At 37.5% G+C, this 18,351-nt stretch overlaps 1 protein-coding gene across 1 annotated transcript in view; it reads right to left on the reverse strand.

Annotated features, from left to right (window-relative positions):
- PRKAR2B (protein kinase cAMP-dependent type II regulatory subunit beta) overlaps positions 1 to 18,351 on the reverse strand; it is a 75,823-nt gene that overhangs the window by 18,073 nt on the left and 39,399 nt on the right. The window contains exons 3-4 of the mRNA XM_014249087.2: positions 2,430 to 2,482; positions 1,251 to 1,334 (exon numbers count right to left, since the gene is read on the reverse strand). Coding sequence (XP_014104562.2) covers positions 1,251 to 1,334; positions 2,430 to 2,482 — 137 coding nt within the window. The remainder of the gene's footprint in view (positions 1 to 1,250; positions 1,335 to 2,429; positions 2,483 to 18,351) is intronic.

Here is an 18,351-nt window from a genome sequence, read left to right on the forward strand (position 1 = left end):
GTATAGTGGAACAGCTGATTAACTACCTATTAAACAGCCAGCATGAGGGAGTTAGGAAACTTTCTGTGTCAGGATCCCTACTGTCTCAAGAACTCACATGTATTAACACCCATATTGAGACGATGCCCTTCCATAACAATAACTCCAAGCTTCTGCTAAGCTGGGGCTTTGTGGCTCACTGTTCCTCAGGGCTTCTTAGGGAACAGTACCCAGGGTCAGGGTTCAGTCTTTGTGCAGACAGAAGCAGGAGCTGGAAACCTGCAGCACAAATTAATGTACATTCTCTTTAATAGCACCTGACTTCCAAACAGAGCTGCAGGCTGGTCCTTCCATTAGCTTCCTCTTGAATCAAATTTTAAACTTTCTGTTCTCATACATAAAAATCTACACAATTGTGTCTCTTTCTGTCATGCTCCCTCCCTTGACAGCACAGAATCAAATCTCTTGAGAAAGCATTTGGGATGCTGTGCGTCATCCCAACCTCAGGATGCATGTTTTGATTGATACACTCACCTTTTCTCTAAAACAATCCTGTGTGCTTTTTTGGTAGCATTATCACCTTTGTCTCATCCAGATCATTCATTCAGTGTATTTAGGCTTTCTTAAAAGCTCATAGTTGTTTTTATACAAAAGAGAAGGAAATTATTTGCATGGAAGAAAATTACCTGAAGTTTTTTACGGTATCTACCTTAAGTGAAATAATAATGTAAACACCTCACTGGCACCTTTCTCTTCCCTTCTATTTCATAATTCACTTGTTCAATTACATCCATAACTAAACTGAAGGCTTTGAGGGTAATTTGCTGTTTTGATGGAGCACCTTTTGATGCTAAAAAGTAACTAATAGAAAAAATGCAAACATTCCAGTTAACTGATATGTTTATAGACACCAGTGTACAGGAAGATTTAAAGTAAGAAAATACGGTAATTAATATGATTAATGTATCCATTTTGATTAATGTACAGATTCATGTTTATTGTTTTATTATAATTATTAATTATTATTAATAATAATTATATTATTAATATTGATATATTAATGTATTTTCACATATTATCACTTATGGTGGTAAGCAAAAGATTCTATATATGATGTATCAGTTCTAAAAAATGGCATTTCTGGAATTTACAGTCAAGAAAGCATAAGTAAGAGGTTACCAAGTCAAATCTGTAAACTTCTGTTCCAAAGCTCAAGAGAAATAATTCTTAGCAGCACTGCTAAATGCTGCTCATTACCAAGAATTTCTTACCGGATCTAGGTTCTTAAAAAGAAGGATGTCCTTGCACGCCTCCTGCAGTCTGTTTCTTTGATCATCTGTTTTGGGGTGAATAATCTGAGGGATATAATAAAAAAGCTCTTAGAGTCATTATCATACAGTAGCACTAGCTGAAAGGCTGAGCTAATTCAACTAAGCAGTTTACACAATATTTTGGCCATGATTCATATCTTTTTCATTTCCAAACCTTCAGGATTTGAACAAACACTAAATGATAAAATGGTACCACCATACAATTAGCAAATGAAACACTGCTATGTTTAAGATCACAAGATATTTACACCTGTAGAATCCAGTTAATTTCTGCAAGCTGCTCTGGACACATTTATCTACGCTATTGCTACATAAACATTACTACTCTCTAATCATATTTAGGGCATTCATGTTTTATAAAAAGCACCACTGTTACATTCAGCCATGACTACTTCCTAAAGAGTATTTTGTGAAATAGTATCTGTGTTAAATTTATATCAGAAATTTCACAGAGTAAACAACATACTTGACACTGAGTAAGCCAGAGATTCACTAAATTACCCGTGTCTGGTTCATCTGAGTATCAATCAAGTTGTTCAATTCACATGCTTCAAAAGATATGCTATGTATAGCTGTAATACTATAGGGTAACCTTTTGGTCAGTGTTACAAGCCATAAAATTAGGTGGAATATAAACAATTAAACTTCTCTTGAAAGTCATGCTGTTTCGTCTTAAAGCCAAGTAAATATCTTTAAAATGGTGACATGAATAAAATAAATAAATATAGTTCATTATTTGTAACATTGTACCTTGAAAAATCTTAGCAATTTTACAGTTTAACTTTTTCCTGCCTTTTGAAAAAGGAAACTACCACGAGATTATGGACACCAAGGAAGAGTTTTTAGAAGCAGGTGCTCTCTGGGTAAATATAATTGCAAAAAAATGTTTCCTTAACCATGTACCACAGGTTTGGTAATTAAGAATAATATATCAAGTCCTACAAGGGTGACTATTACAGAGAATTTTTTAATGTTCCTTTAACACAAAACCCCAAGAGATTTCTAAAGTATCTTATAATAATGATGTTTTTGGAAAGGAATGGTAAAGCTGGTTACATTTTTCCTCCTAAAGTTAATGTCTGAAATTTGAAAAAGTATTTGACTCTAAGCATGAAGTACCCTGGATTCTGCGTCGTCCTCTTCCTCATCAGGATTGTAAGCTTCTGCACACACTGAAATAAAAGAAGGAGGATAATCTTAGTTCAAATTACAATAGTGTTCCACAAGATTTACAGAACAGAAAATGCACTGTGTGGCACAGCAATAATACACAGTAATGTAACACATTCATACTGCTAAGAGGGTCCAGAGCAAGTCAACTCCAAACTGCAGATGAAACAAAGCTTTACTTGTATCACTTTTGGACATGCTTGCCCTGTTTTGAAAGTCTGCTAATATACTTACCCATCTCTCACCTAACTTGTTGTTACTTTATGGTCAGGAATTTTTTTCTGATGTTTAAATTAATTCTTTCTCTTATAATCTAAGCTATCCATATGGGATGCAGAGATCAGATCATTCCTTTCATCAGTGTAGCTGCAAGGTGGTTTAGGGTGTGTTTCTTTAGGTGGTTGGTTAATAGGCTCAAGATGCTTTGTTGGGGTTTTTAGCATACTGGAAAACTTTTTGTTCCTACCTACCCTTTTCTTTCAAGGCTAAATATTTCTGTTTCTTCTTTTTTTTCAATTTCCTAACAAGTCCTGTTTTTCAACTCTCTATCCATCTTTATTGCCATTCCCTCAATTCCCTCTAATTAGCTATATTTTTATTGAAATGTGATGCTCAAAACTGGTCCCAGTATTTGAACTGGGCAGAGTACTGAGTACATCAGATGAATCACTCCATACATTTTACAGGTTATATGCCTTTCTCATGCATCCATGCTTTCTTTACGACAGCTTGACTATGTCTATTCATGTAATATTTACAATATATATTGTTTTCAAAACTCACTGCTTAACCATCTGTCCTGTGCCTATGGCTATTCTGCTCAAGTATAGTATCAAACACTTACACCTGCTAAATATTACTTTCTTTTCAAAGCCATGTCAAGATCATTTTCAATTCTAATCCTGTTCTCTGTCATCCTTCCAATTCATGCTCAACTTTGTGACAACTGCAAATTTAATAAGCATATTCTCTAAAACATAATCCAGATTATTGCTGAAAAACCATATTAGTGTCTAAAATAAACTCTTTCACATGAGTGAAACAGCAGTAGGTGCTTGAGGTTTACCGTGTCCAACCAGTTGTGCAACTATATCCCATGCAACTTACATATAAATACTAATTGATGTTCCCTAGCTTGTTTATAGAGGACTCTTGTAAGAGAGCATTCAGAAGTTTCTTAAAATGAAAATGTAGGGCATCTGCTCCTTTTCTTTTATCCACAAATTTTAATTTCTTGTTACAGGGTATTAGGTAGTTCCAACAAATCCATGCTGATTGCTGTTCGTTACTTTCCTCCAGATATTTACAAAATGAATATTTGTAATTCTTCTAGGAACAAAAATTATCTGCAAATCTGTGACTCTTCCATCCACAGCTCCCGCCTCCTTTTAAGGGTGCATTTTTCTATTTTTCTGGAATTTTTTTCACACTCATTTTTCTTCTTCACATTCTCAATGGTAACTGCTAACAGGGCTGAGACTAATTTAGAAAGTTCTTCCAGTTTCCAAGTATAGCAAATCGGAGGCACAGCTAACCTGGGAACACCTAACACATTAAGTACTGTCTGATTTGTCCTTTCTCTATTCTAGGCTGTTTTCCATATACTCAAAATAACACTAGTGAAGACCAATGTGCTTCTGTTAATCAGTAGAGCAACACTTTCCTGGAACATGCTCTTACCAAAAATATACTTCCAGAACCATTTCTGTTACTCCTCATGTACTTATTGTACACAATCTTTTCTTGTACACATTTTTTGATCTTGGCTTCTTTGCTGTGTTTTGGGTTTTTTTCCTCTGCCTATTTTGCTATTATTTTGTATTTTTTCTAAATAATCCAAACTAGTTTTAATTTTGTCCATGGTTCCTTCTTGTGCTTGACATAAATGAGCTACTTGTATTTTAGACAGATTTATTTTACTATGCATTTTGTCATTTTCCTGTGTTTTTCCAATTTGCATTTTTTATCTTTATAATTTTTCTTTGGGGAACAAACAATTCTTTAACTTCTTTTCTTCAGACTCCTTTACAAAGAGGCTATGCCCACTGTCCTCTCATATCCCCTTGAAACCTGTTGTTCTAATTCTTTTACCTCTTTCCCTTCCTGAAATCTGTGAGTCCTGTCATTGAGGGGTAATTCTTACTCAACCTGCCTTTTCTCTCCCAATTCTTTAACAATTTCTCCCTTAGAGTTGGTATGAAATATAATAGGTCCCCTTTAGAATTACTTTTCCCACTGTCTTCTCAAAATTTGGTTGTGAGTGCGTTGAATAGCACATTGGTATTCTCCTTCATTGGCTTCCAGCAGGTGACTGGTTATTAAAATCACTCATTTTCACCATCACCTGTACCCTGACAATAAAAATCCCCACCTACCTGAACTGTTAAATGGTCTGTGCAATGCCTGCATAACAATGGATCCCATGAGCTTTTTCCTATTATTATTATTATTACTCATCTCTATGTCCAACTCCCTCTAGAGCTAGGTCACACCACAAATATCTGAACAAAAATATACAACAGCCTCTTCCTCCTCCCTGACCTCCCACCACATCTTTGCTATGCCAGTTCAGTCACAGAGTTGGTCATGGATTAAGATTTGGTGTCCTCTTGTTTATTCCCCATAGTTCCTATGTTATTATACAAACAACTTATGAACTGGTAACCAGGTAGACCCATCAACCTCATCACTACCACATCCAATTAAAAAGATTTCACATTAAATTATATCACTGCACATATTAAGCAGAGTCCTGAAGAAAGTCCTGGTCCCCACTGCATCAGACACGCAAGTAAAATCTCAGTTTTATAAAACTTGGCATCTTCAAAAACCTAAAGAAATTGGACACAAGTCCCTCTGGAACTGAGATTCCTATCCAGTTTACTGGGAACTGGATTTGGTCCCAAATAATTACAAATGACCACAAAAGGAAGTCAGCAATCTCTTGAAAAACTCTAATATTTTAATTCTACATAAACAAAATGTTCCTAACGACTGCTTAATGGTACTACAGTTACTACAATCTTGTCAGAAATAAACTTCAGGGGATTTTATTTAAATAGCAACAATAATAACATGCCAAGTAAGCACCATATAACCCACTGAAATGTAAATCACTATTTTGTTTCAGCTGTGCCCTAGTGCACGTATGTGTACATGGGAGCCAACAATCTGTGTTACAGTGCAGTGTGCTACTGGGTGTATGAAGAGTGTGTTTCAACTTGAGGTGCAGGTACATCCCATCCTTACCTCTATATGAAAAGAGTGAAACAAATCAGGAATTTAATTTGATAGCTTTGATACTGTTATGCCAGAACTGACAGGTCTCAGAAAGCCTAGCTGAGCATTTAATAGTCTTCCAGAACACACAAAAGAAACTGAATTTTTCTCATCCATGCCCATCATGAATCATCTTATCAGTCCCTTTCATGCAGCAGAATTGGTCCAGAAAGAAAGTTCCTGAGGTGTTTATTCTGGGTCAGCTTGTGTCTCTGCACAACATCACTCCTCTGCTAGAAATGCATTTCAGTCAGTCTCAGCAGCTATCAGCAGGTCCCTTCATTAAATATTTCTTGTTTATCAGTGGTTATGAACACTGTATTTAAGAACTGCAGTTTCTCCTGACTAGTACCCATAGGAACAAATTCTAAAAGGATTTATTCTTATCATCTAGAATGAGAAACTTACTCTTTTTACAAATCTGTACTTATTTTGCCTTCATTTGGCTCACAAAGATACAAAATACAAATGCTATTAATCTGCTGCTTTAAATATGTAATTTCCTTTCCTTTCTTGCTTATTTCAGTAACACATTCATTTCTAAGTGCATACCACTAGGTGTCTCATTGAAAAACTTGATGCATTTTATTTTGGTTCTTAAAATACCATTTTTGACATTACTGTGGTTCACTGAATTTTATTACATGAGCACTGGGGTTTGGCACACAAGAATCCCACCATCTAAAACTGAGGTGCCTTTTACACAGATGTCCAACACTTGCACAAGTCATCTGGATTCCAGTTACAGTCAATGGAGAGAAACAGGCACTTTTACACAGTAATTCTTCTGACCTGTATTACATGCCTAGACTAAAATGAGATTATCTGAAAAGATGGTTTATTGGTTAAGGCAAATCCTATCCCTTTTGAGATGAGTCCTAGTAGTTATAACGAGCTGCAAGACTGGTTTCCCCCACTTCTCCCTTTAGTATGTATTTTCTGGAAAACAAAGGAATTCATCATCTGATGGTGAAGACGGGCTGCTCATGCAATAGCACATCTTCTGTACTCATTTCATGTATTCCAAGGAGACAGTCTGTGGTCCCCATCTCTTTTGCCTAAGGCACCATGACCATGACTAATGACCGGCACCATAGACATTAATTATTCTGAATGACTGCACACTGATGGCAGCTGCAATACTCACAGTGTTCAATATTTTATTTTTTTACCTCTCTAGCTCATTCCACATCCCAACAGTACTCAGTACATGCTACTTCACCATGTTCAGATGCCCTGCCTTGTTTAGGTATGTGCCACTGCTGAATGCAGTATTCACATCATTGTTCAAAAAGCAGTCCTACTACTTTTCTTAGGGACATATTTCATCTCATATCTAACTATGGCATTAAAAAATAGTGGTACAAACACTGTACATATTTCTCCACTGATTGCTAAGCTCAGCTAAGTGAAACTATTGTTTTGTTTCACGTTTTCCAGCTGAGGGTTGTTTCACATATAGTTCCCCAAGATGGACACAAATACCAACAGACCCAAATACATCGACACAAAGAATTTGTGGGAAAAATGAACTGTCAAAAGACAGTGTATTATGAAAATACACATGCACTGAAATCTGTGCACTACTCTAGATGGATTGCCTTGTCAGCAAGACAGAGGTAGGCTTTGATAATTTCTAACTCATCACTCCAAGTAAAGTCAATTTCCTAGTTTTCACCTGGTAAATATGCTTTATATTCAAAATCAACAGTACAGTCACTTCAGCCATGAATGAATTCTACGATGAAAATTAACATACAGTTGGCAATTGTAAGATCAGAAAAGATGTTAGTCATGTTCTCTCATTCCTTTGACACATCAGGAAACAAAGCTATCAATAAAGAAATCAATTAAAAATAATATATAATCACTGAATAATGTATTTTACTCAAAACATGGCAGGAAAACCAATCAATATGTGTGTACTCTTTCCAAACTACAGAACTCCCAGTCACAAATTGTATTTGAAAGAATTTTTCAAGAGAAGAAGAGCTGTGAAAATATTTTTTCATCCCGTTCAAATCAGGACTACAGTTTTGCCAGCTTGACTATCAGGCTGAAGCATGAAAACAGACCATGTCCAGCTGCTGTAGCTACATCAGCATGTCATACATGCTTATAAACATCCCTATTCATGGCAGCTATGCCCATTCCCCCATACAATAAAAACATAACTTCCCCAGTTTAACTGCATGGAAATTGCCACAGTGACTTAATGACACTGTGAGATTTTTCCTGTTTTTTCAGGATTTACTTGTCTTTAATGAGAAATTTGGTAGACAGAGACACCTCGTAGAGCAGGTGGTAGTTCTCAACTAGACTAGACAAATACTACTGGACCTCCAAAGTTTCTGACATGGATATCTATTTTCTGACTTCTCACCAGTTCCTACCACTACAGGAAGAATTAGAAAGACAGCCCTGTACCCCAGAACTCTAATCCCATATGTAGTTTTTATTCAAACAAAAGCAACCCTTTGGGGTGGTAGCAGTGAGAAATAACTGGTTGTGGCCTCAGACGCTTACAGCTATCAAGTAACATATTATTTCTGTCTTCCTGGTTTTGATTGCAAAGATCTTCCACATGGAAGACACAATTGAAGAGCTTTAAGTAAACATAAGGACTGAAGAACAGCCCAGAGAAAGCTTGCTCAACTCTCTCATCTGAGTGTAAAATTAAATGAGACAGATAGAATTTATCTGATTTCTATGCATGATATAAGGCACTACCAACTGGCTCTGCTGCTGAGACCCACCACTTGTGCCAAACCCTGGAACTATTTCAAGAAATTTAGATTACTATGAATATAAACTAATATGGAATAAAGTGTGATCACTGGGGCTATCACTTCCCATGATACTGTCAAAAAGAAGTCTGTGAAGTGCCTACTCCTGAGGGGGTCACTAAACTGAAGCTCTATCTAGGCATAATTAGGTGAATACACAGAATATCTGATACCTTGCAATTCTGTATTATTATTATTACTCCTTTAAACATAGAACATTTACATTAGAGATGCTATCCAAACTGGAATAAAAGTATGCATACTCAGAAAAAGTGGTCTGGCAATCAGAGAGACATGCATATTGTAGACATTTCCTCATATACAACAAACCAAAAATAAAGAAATTTCCCCTCCAATCCACACGACTTAGGGGACAATGACTTTTGAGCAGTCAACTGCCTAGCACAAATAACTAAGTGCTCAGAATGACAGTGTAAAAATCTGAAGTTGGATAAAATCCAGGCAGCTTGTTTCTTCTTAATTATCAGGAAGGTGGTCTTCAGTTCATTAGGCAGGAACTGACTGAATCAGTCTTGGGAGCACTGCCAAGACAGTCTGTTTCAGGATCAGCTGCTCGTGAAGGACAGTTACCTACTCTTGCTGTCAGTGCCCAGACTGCAATTCTCCAAACACTGCCTCCATAGTCACCATCACCTACCGAACACCAGGGTTGTGCTCAGCTACACAGCTCAATGACAAAACCTTCATGTTGCCAGAGCTGGAAGACCTTGCTCAGCCTGCACCACATGCTTGCAAGAAAGAGTCACACAATCAACTTTTCTACAGCATTTTCTCTTGGCCATCTGCTACCAGTGCTATTTCTAATGTGCTGAACTACAAGCTATTTCCTCAAGCATTTCTGAAAAACATGAAATATCTAATATATCATGTAGCATCTTGAATGAGGTCCATGCCAATAGTGAGTCATAAAACCTCCCAAGGATTCTCTTTAAAAGTCCACAAGGGGTTTATTCATATTTCAAAAATTCTTGCAATGAAGCCGAATTTTCATCAAAATTCTACTGATCACTATGAAAGCCCATTTGAAGAAACTTGATAACCTCCCAAAAGACATTTTTGGATAACTTTATCCCAGTTGAGTTATTCATGTGCGGACACCTTTGCACAAATGCCTTAATATTATCTAGTATGTAAAAGTGGTAATTGTGATGTGATAGACCATAGTACATTCCTCTGCTTCAAAGCACTCTGGATCACAGCTAGCACACTCATTGCCGGGTCAAAGATGCACACTGGTCCCTGAAGTCAGAGCGGTTTGAATCACTAAACAGGCTCCTTCACAGAATCTATTCAAACTTCAGCACAAGGAGCTGAAAGAATTCCCTATTTTTAAACAGGGCACCAGAAAGAAGCTTTACAGAATCTCCCTAAGGACTTCCACAGTACTCAGTTCTCTTTCTAGTCCTATTTCAGTTCTTTCAATAATTGTGAAATTTATCATGATGGAGCTAAAAAGCCCAAACAACCCCAGCCAGGCTTCTGGCTCGTGGTAGGTGACAGTTTTTCTTGGTGTCTCAGGAAATGCTTGGTTTAATCTGTCTGGCTAGTGAAAATCAGCACAAACACACATTACGGTGTCCAGAACACTGCAGGAAGTTATTAAGCAATAAAATCATCACAAAAGTAGGATGTACTTCCACTGGAAGAGTTTTCCAATATATACTATGCACTATAGTACTTACCCATAAGCTTTCCCACTACAGCATAAGGAGTAGCATAACATAAAGCAACATCCTGTACTCTGATGTTGACTTGTGTAACCTTCTGTTCCCATTCTCATACCAGTCCAGCAGTTCACAGTGCTACAGTGTGTTATTTGGGATATATATAAAATATGCATAAATATTTGACAAAGTCAGAGCAGACACAGAGCACTTTGCACACATTTCAACTTTATATTTTCTAACACTACAGAATAGAAATAGAACTGCACCCAGCTCTTCCTGCCATATGTAGTACTTCATATCAAACCATACAGTGATGTGATCACATAGTACCTCAATCACAGATATTTTTTCTTATTGGGAAGTCAGCATTAAGATGATATCAGAGAGACTAAATTATTTTCCCGCTAGAAAAGTCATCTCTTACATACAATGTGAGCAAATATAAACTGCAGCTGTTAAAAAAAAACATATTCTGAACAATGCAACCTAATCTTTTTCCATTTTGTTAGCCCATTTTAAGAGGGTTAAAAACAAAAACTGCCTAGGACAGCGGCAGCATCTCTCAGATAACATATTTAAGAAGGGAGAATAACCTGCTATGTAGACAGCAGCTGGAAACGGGAGTGAAAATACATGAGAAAATCCGTGTCAAGGATCTGCAAAGAGTTATAAAGACTAATGACACAAAAAGGTGGTGGTTGGAAACCACATATTTATGGCTATTTTGTGTGCTGGTGTTTAAAGAACTAAAACAAGATCTTGATAGCTATAGAAAGAATGTAGTGAGATGAAGAAAATGGTTAGAACTGACAAAGAAAATAATCACTGATGACTGGACACTTAAAGATATTAAAAGATTCAAGAAAGAGGAAAAATGTTATATTTAGGGGAGATGACAGAAAGTGACCTCCAAGACTCATGTAAAGAGTGGCTGTAGGGAGAGTAGAGACAAAGCCAAAACTGTTGACTGTGACAAGCTTGCCCTAGCATCCTGCCAGGGGATTAAACTGATTTGACCAAGATAAGGTGAAAAACCTGCCAATAGTAGGTATTTCAGTATGATAGTATGATATACAGCACAATCTGTCATCCAGCAAAATGGAGAAGGTACACATAACTCCAAATCTAGAACATGCCTCTGAACCTTTGGAATGGTGTCTAAGTCATAAATTCAAGAGTTCTTCAGAGGCACTTGTCAAAGCCTGTGATCCCACATACAGTGAAGATTTGGTCTGGGCAACAAAGGGAGTGCAAAATTCAGTCCCAAACAGGCTTCACAGAAAACTCTGCAGCCATATGGGATTCAAAACAGCAAGCTGAGAATAGGCACCTTAAAAAGAGGTGGAATAATCCTTTTGAAAGAATGGTTGCTATAGCAAAGTTACCTTTGGTTTTCACCCTATGGGACCAAGGGAAGGAAGCTTAAACCCATCTTTCCCATTTTCCAGAAGTGCCCTACATTCTACATTCCAAAGTACTCTGTAACGAGATGCTCCTCATTCATCCTGGGCCCAGGCTGCTAAGCAAAATGCAGTGAGAGAATAAGCTGACGGAGCTTGTCTCCTGGAATTTTAGCATGCTGATTTTAGTTATATTGGCTTTGGTTGAATGGAGAAGTCGTGCTCACATAATCCTCTGTAAGAAATATAATAAACTAAACCTATTAAACAGGTTCCAGATATAACAGGAAGACAGGTAGACAAAAAACATTAGGGAAAGTATTTCTGCCAAGTTTTGAAATGGTTGATTTTGAACATCTGTTTTCTCAACAATTCCAAAAAACAAATTCAAGACCTTTCGCTGACCGAATTCTTTTCAAATAGCCAAAGGAAGTTCAGAAGACAAATTAAAACTATTAAATAATAGATATACTGTTTTACTTTTCTGTAGTCAAAATATGAAGTCCAGTAATGAAATAATACTGGTACCTACACACCAAGGAAAAAAAGCAAGTCCCACACAGCAATCAGTACATGCTCACTTGCACCTCTAATGGTGCAGACAACCATAACAAGCCAAAAGATAGGCTACAAATATTATCATTCCAAGAAGGGGGACAATAATCACCCTGAAAACACAAATTACCACACTTATATTTTAATAATTGTCTGTTTAAAAGTTGTCTGTAACTGCATGACTACTTACCACTCAGAACAAGAAAAAAAGCACTGAGGTCTCACAGAAGTAATCTTTTCCTAAGAGAAAAAATAAAACCAAGCTTCCACTCATTCAGCTGACGACCTGTCACTACTTGAACTGTCCTTAGTCACTGTTAAATGCAGACAGTGCACTCTGAGGACTCAAAAAAAAGGATGTATTTTTATTTTCAGCTTTCTAAACACCCTCCACCCCTCCTACACATGCACATTTGACACCATTATGAACTAAATACTACTGTATTCAGAAGACTAAATGGGTAAACATACTAACACATCTATCTTTTTCCTGCATATTGTGAAACCAGTTTTATTTCTTCTTCTGTCTATGGATCTTGCAGAATTCCACAGTGCCGTTTCATTTCTTGTTTTACACTAATATAAGAGGATGCAGAATGCCTGGATGAGGTGTCATCAGCACACATAGGATGCTCCAAGGTATATTACTCTTTTGTGCTGGTCACCATCACTTAACTCCATTTTCTCAGTATCTACTTAAAACCACTCTGCACTTGAAGAAAAGATGAACCCCAGGAAACTAACATACATGTGCAGGAGGAGCTCACTGATGAACACCTGACAATATGACCTCAGACAGCATCAGACTGACAAGACAGTTGGTTTGGACTTCCCAGTCTATTCCATACCTAAATGACTGTGATGACAAAAGTATCCTTCTCCACCTGCAGCTAATCAAGAAAGACTGAGCTTTTTCCCATAAAGAAGAAATTACTAAATTGCATGAATGGCCTCCTGACTTCTGCAACAAATTTTTAATAATTACATCACATTATTTGGAAAAAGCTGAGCACATCTCCACAAATATTTTGCTGCTGTATTCCAGTGCTTGTTTCAGTATCCTCCATTTTCTGCAGACTTCCTCGTCTTACACATACCTCAACTCCTAATTGCTTGCCTTAAAACACAGGATCTCCACTGGGACCAGCTCTTGCCTTCCCCTACAAAACCACGACCTCACATCATTTCAGCAGAAAATTAAACCATAAGACAGCAGGAAAAAGCTCATGAGTGCAAATACAGCAAATTTCTCAGCAACTGAATCCATATCAGAAAACCTCTGAAAATAGTGCGTTTTCCATTTTGAAAACTAAACATAAAATATGTGCTTCTAACTCGGTTTCCTCTTGAAACTGTGCAGTGGATGCAAAAGAGAACCATACTTTCAGGAAAACAATATACACATGAAATTATTCTTACTGAATAGAAGGGAAGATATATTTTATTTCTATTTTTACTTCATGAGAGAAGAGATAATACCACATTTCCCTTGTGTAAGCTACAATTCCTTTAAATTTGAAAGGGCAAAATACTAAAGATCCTGAGCCAAACACTTCACATTTACTGAAACCAATATCCTAAGAAATCTTGTATCCAGGTAACCACTTTTCACAAAAGCTCCTAGAATTACAGCACAAATTAAAGAGTTAACATCTCACTTTTCCAGGTGCTAGAATTCAGGCTTATAGTTCTTTTCTCCCAGGAAACGAAGTATCTACAGCTGCTTTTCAATAACAACTCTATTAACTATCAAAGAATAAATGAACCCTTAGTGTAAGACAGAGTGGCATCTAGCTTCTTCAGCCAAAACAATTATTTGTAACAGAATGTTTTTCTAGAGATCAAACTTAGAGGGAATAATGAAGGCCACAGAGAAAGATGAAGGAATGCCAAGGAAATTCTATTTCTTTTATAAACCCCCCATGTGTAAGTAGCAGTGCTAAAGAACTTGATTTAATTTGTACGCAGTTCCCTCAAGACTTCTAGAAATTTGAGGTTTAATGATGCAATAATCATTCAGTGTAAAAGTTAGCATGATAACAGCACAGCTAGGAGATAACAAAAATATTCTGGCTGAATGAACCACACTGAGTTGAATGAATCAGACTGCTGAGGTACCCACCGCTGGTGTACTAAATAAAGCTATTCTAATTATAAAGAAATTGAAAACAATAAAAAGCAATAAAAATTGAAAGCTACAAGTGTTGAAAATAAACAGTGCCACGCTTGAAATACTGTGACAAATGAATTTGAAGGTACTACACTTCATGTAAACACTTATAAATCAGCATGGGTTTTTAATACTCTTAGGGACCTTTCAGTGGGCCAAGCTTAAAGGGAAAGTTATTTACAACTAGTTGAAGCTCTCAAAGTTGCACAGTACACACAAGCCAGTGTATAGATCATTCAAGTCTGTTGAATATTTTCTATCTTAGACAAAGATGCACAAAGAAAAATCAGTAATATGAAGAAACTGAGAAGTCTGGATAATAACGGGATATACGGAAGAATGATCATCAAAATATGGAAAAGCTCCAGGAACGGCAAAGAGTCAGATACATAAAAGACAAAAATGCTATTGATTGTAGGTCTGAGCATGCTATTGGTGTTTATATCCCAATGCCCCCAATATTAGAGGTACCAGAATTCATTACTGTTTTATGCTAAAAAATTCTTCTATGTAGCTCATTTGAAACTATTTTCACAGAAGCAATAATGTTGGAAAAGACCTCTGAGATCATCCAGTCAAACCTCTGACTGGTCACTACCTTATGAACTAGACCATGGCACCAAGTTCCAAGTTCACTCTTTTCTTGAACACCTCCAGGGATGGTGACTCCACCACCTCCCTGAGCAGCCCATTCCAGTGTTTAATATCCCATTTGGTGAAGAAATACCTTCTGATGTCCAAACAAAACCTCTGCTGGCACAGCCTGAGGCTATGCCCTCTCTTCTTGTTGCTAGTGGCCTGGGAGAAAAGGTTGATGCCATCCTGGCCACAGCCTCCTTTCAGGCAGTTGTAGAGACAAGTAAGGTCTCCCTTGAGCCTCCTTTTCTCCAGGCTGAACACCCCCACCTCCCCTCCCTCAGCTGCTCCTCCCTCACAGGACTTGTGCTCCAGACCCTTCCCCAGCTCCACTGCCCTTCTCTGGACTCACTCTAGCACCTGGAGTAGAGAAGGGCCCAAAACTGAAAGCTGACATATGCTTAATATCTTGGTGTAGATTTGGTACGCTGGAGCTATAAAGTGTGAACTCAGAAGCTTTATCCATATCACAAGACTTGGAGCTCCATGGGCTCCACTTAATCATGACCAGTCTGGTAAAAGACATTTTCTTGAGAAGCCATCTTAGGAACTGCATCAGTTTTGTCCCAGAGGTGCATAGAATGGTGCTTGCCCCTGGCAGTGACCAAGAGGGTCACTGAAACCTCAGACACATGAACCAGGTGAGGCCTTGGTGGCTTTCTCCACTCCACTCCTGTGCAACAAGGGCACCTGATCCCTCCCCTTGCCGAATTTAAGAGAATAGCAAATAGAGCATTCATCAGGAATGCATCACTTTCTGAGCAATAAAAAATAGTTATTTTAAAAATAAAAATATGGATCAAAGATGGAATGCAAATCTCTAAAGTCTCACAGCAACAGACATAAATTATAAAGACATTACTGCTTTAAACAAAAAGAATGGGATGCACCATGAAGAAGAAAATCTGCCTAAGTAGAAAGTATTTAATCTCTGCAGAGTGGCTGCAGGATCCAACACTTCTCTGAGTTTGCTACAGCTTGTGCTGTAACCCGCTCCTCCCTCCGAAGATGAGGCAGGGTCAGGTACTGAGTCCCTGCAAGTACTGCCAAGGGAAAATAATGTGTGATCTGCAGTAAGGAGGAGGATGTATAGAAACACTGTCAATAACTATGTAGAGTATCATCCACAGAAAAACACAATAATTTATTTATGATAACAAAACTATCTAAAATAGACATGAATTTCTACTGTAACACACCTAGTAAGAAACAGGCTTTTCATATTTTTATTTATTCTTTTTCAAGAACAGTTCAAAATAAAGTGTTTCTTATTATGCTGTCACCACTGAAAACCTAAGAAAAGGCTCAGTGCAAGAGGGAAGATAAAAAAATTCAGTGAACTGTTGATGAAATTTTAAGATCTTCCTCATAATATAAACACATTCATAACTTCTCAGCAAAATAAACTCACCTTTAAAAATTAAAAATTTTTAAAAATCAGTCAAACCTTCATTAAAAAAATAAATATTGCCACCGATTTCAGTGGGCACAGCAGAAGGCCCCCAGCATATTTTTAAGCCCTCATGAAGTTAAATGTTTTTAACATAATATACCCATATATACACATCTGTATCTGTACCAATACATGTCTGTGTCTGTACCAACTAAAGGATCAATGACTCTACTGGAAAACAGAATAGTAAGTCTTCATTGGACACAATCCTCCCCAAAAATAAGGGGACAACATGAAGGCATGCCACTCCCAGTTCATTTTGTGCAGAAAACAAAATAAAAACATAGGTTAAAACCCTCCAAAAGTTATGATGCTAAACATTTGGTTGTTAGCAAAGGGGTATGTGCACATCCCTGATGGCTGGTAAAAAATTGCCTCCATTAATCCAGCCAGCCCAGGGTTACATTACTCCTTTCCATTAAGCCACTTACATAGCTCTACCCACCTGCATCAATGTGCTGTTTCACAATCCAGTCATTAAAGTGCGTTGATTTTACCTCAGGAAGGAAGGACGGTGGTAGTTTTAACTTTGCAGTCATGAAACCAACACCAGGAAGAATAATAGAGAAGTTTCATTAAAAAGAAGTATTCATTAAAAATGGCAGCATGGGGAAGTAAATACAGAGTTCCCGCTGGCATCACTCGTATGATAAATGCACTAAGAAACCCAGTCGTCAGATGTGATTGCAACCAGTCTATAAATAGCGACAATTCCAATTGCTCATATAAATAATGCCTTTGCAAATGATCTCTCCGTCATGTTGTGTTTTGATTAAAGAGCCCTGCATAAGAAGCGTGACATGAACAGAAATGCCCCTGAAATTTGCTTCCTCTCTTGCACAATACAACCAGTTACCACCTCAACCTCCAGCAACTGAGCACCTCCTTTCTCATTCAGATTGATGGGATATATTTAGAGCTTGTAAAAAATAAGGCCTAGTCCTGAATACAAAGGTGTGAAAATTCATGATAGAAAAGGTAACTCATGATCAGTCAATTATAACTTTTGGTGTACAAGGTTTTTTTCTATTTAATAATTCAAGCTTAATGCAAAGCTTTTAATGATAAATTTTACAGCTATTTTGTCATGTATGCAGTTCTTAAACTAAAAGTCACCCAACATTGGAACTGATTTTGCTTCAGCTTTGAAAATGTCACAGGTATTGAAAAAACTTTCTACAACTCCAAATAAGGATGGCATTATGGGCAGAAGTGAACCACAAAATAGTATATCCTAAGAATTATTTGCAAGAAATATATGGGTATGCCAGAATTATGAGTATTACTGGTGATTTTCAGTAATCAAAATTATATAAATCCAGTTACCAAAACAATCATAGAATCATTAAGGCTAGAAAAGACCTCCAAGATCATCAAGTCCAACCTTTGTTCTAATACCACCATACCCACTAAACATCGATTCATTCTTTGAACACTTGCAGGGACAGGGACTCCATCACTTCCCTGGGCAGCCTGTTCCAATGCTTCACCACTCTAGGTGAATAAATTTTTCCCAATGTCCAATGTGCATGTCCCCTGGTGCAAGTGAGGGTCATTTCCCCTTGTCACTTGTTCACTGGGAGAAGACATTGACTCTCACCCAGCTACAACCTCCTTTCTGGGAGTTATAGACCCTGATAAGAACTCCCCTGAGCCTCCTTTTCTCTAGGCTGAACACCCCCAGCTCCCTCAGCTGCTCCTTGTAGGGCTTGTGCTCCAGACCCTTCCCCAGCTGGGTTGTCTTTCTCTGGACTCACTCCAGCATCTCCATGTCTTTGTTGTAGTGAGGGGCCCAAAACTGAACACTGGTGTGTCCTTGGCAGTGCCAAGTACAGGAGAAAATAATTTTTTAATAGAATAAAAACATTCTGTAACTTTATATATTTTATTTTTTTAAATTTATT

Source organism: Pseudopodoces humilis, chromosome 5 (assembly GCF_049639895.1).
Source record: "Pseudopodoces humilis isolate 2021_Gansu_Grassland_sample_001 chromosome 5, ASM4963989v1, whole genome shotgun sequence".
NCBI lineage: Eukaryota > Metazoa > Chordata > Aves > Passeriformes > Paridae > Pseudopodoces > Pseudopodoces humilis.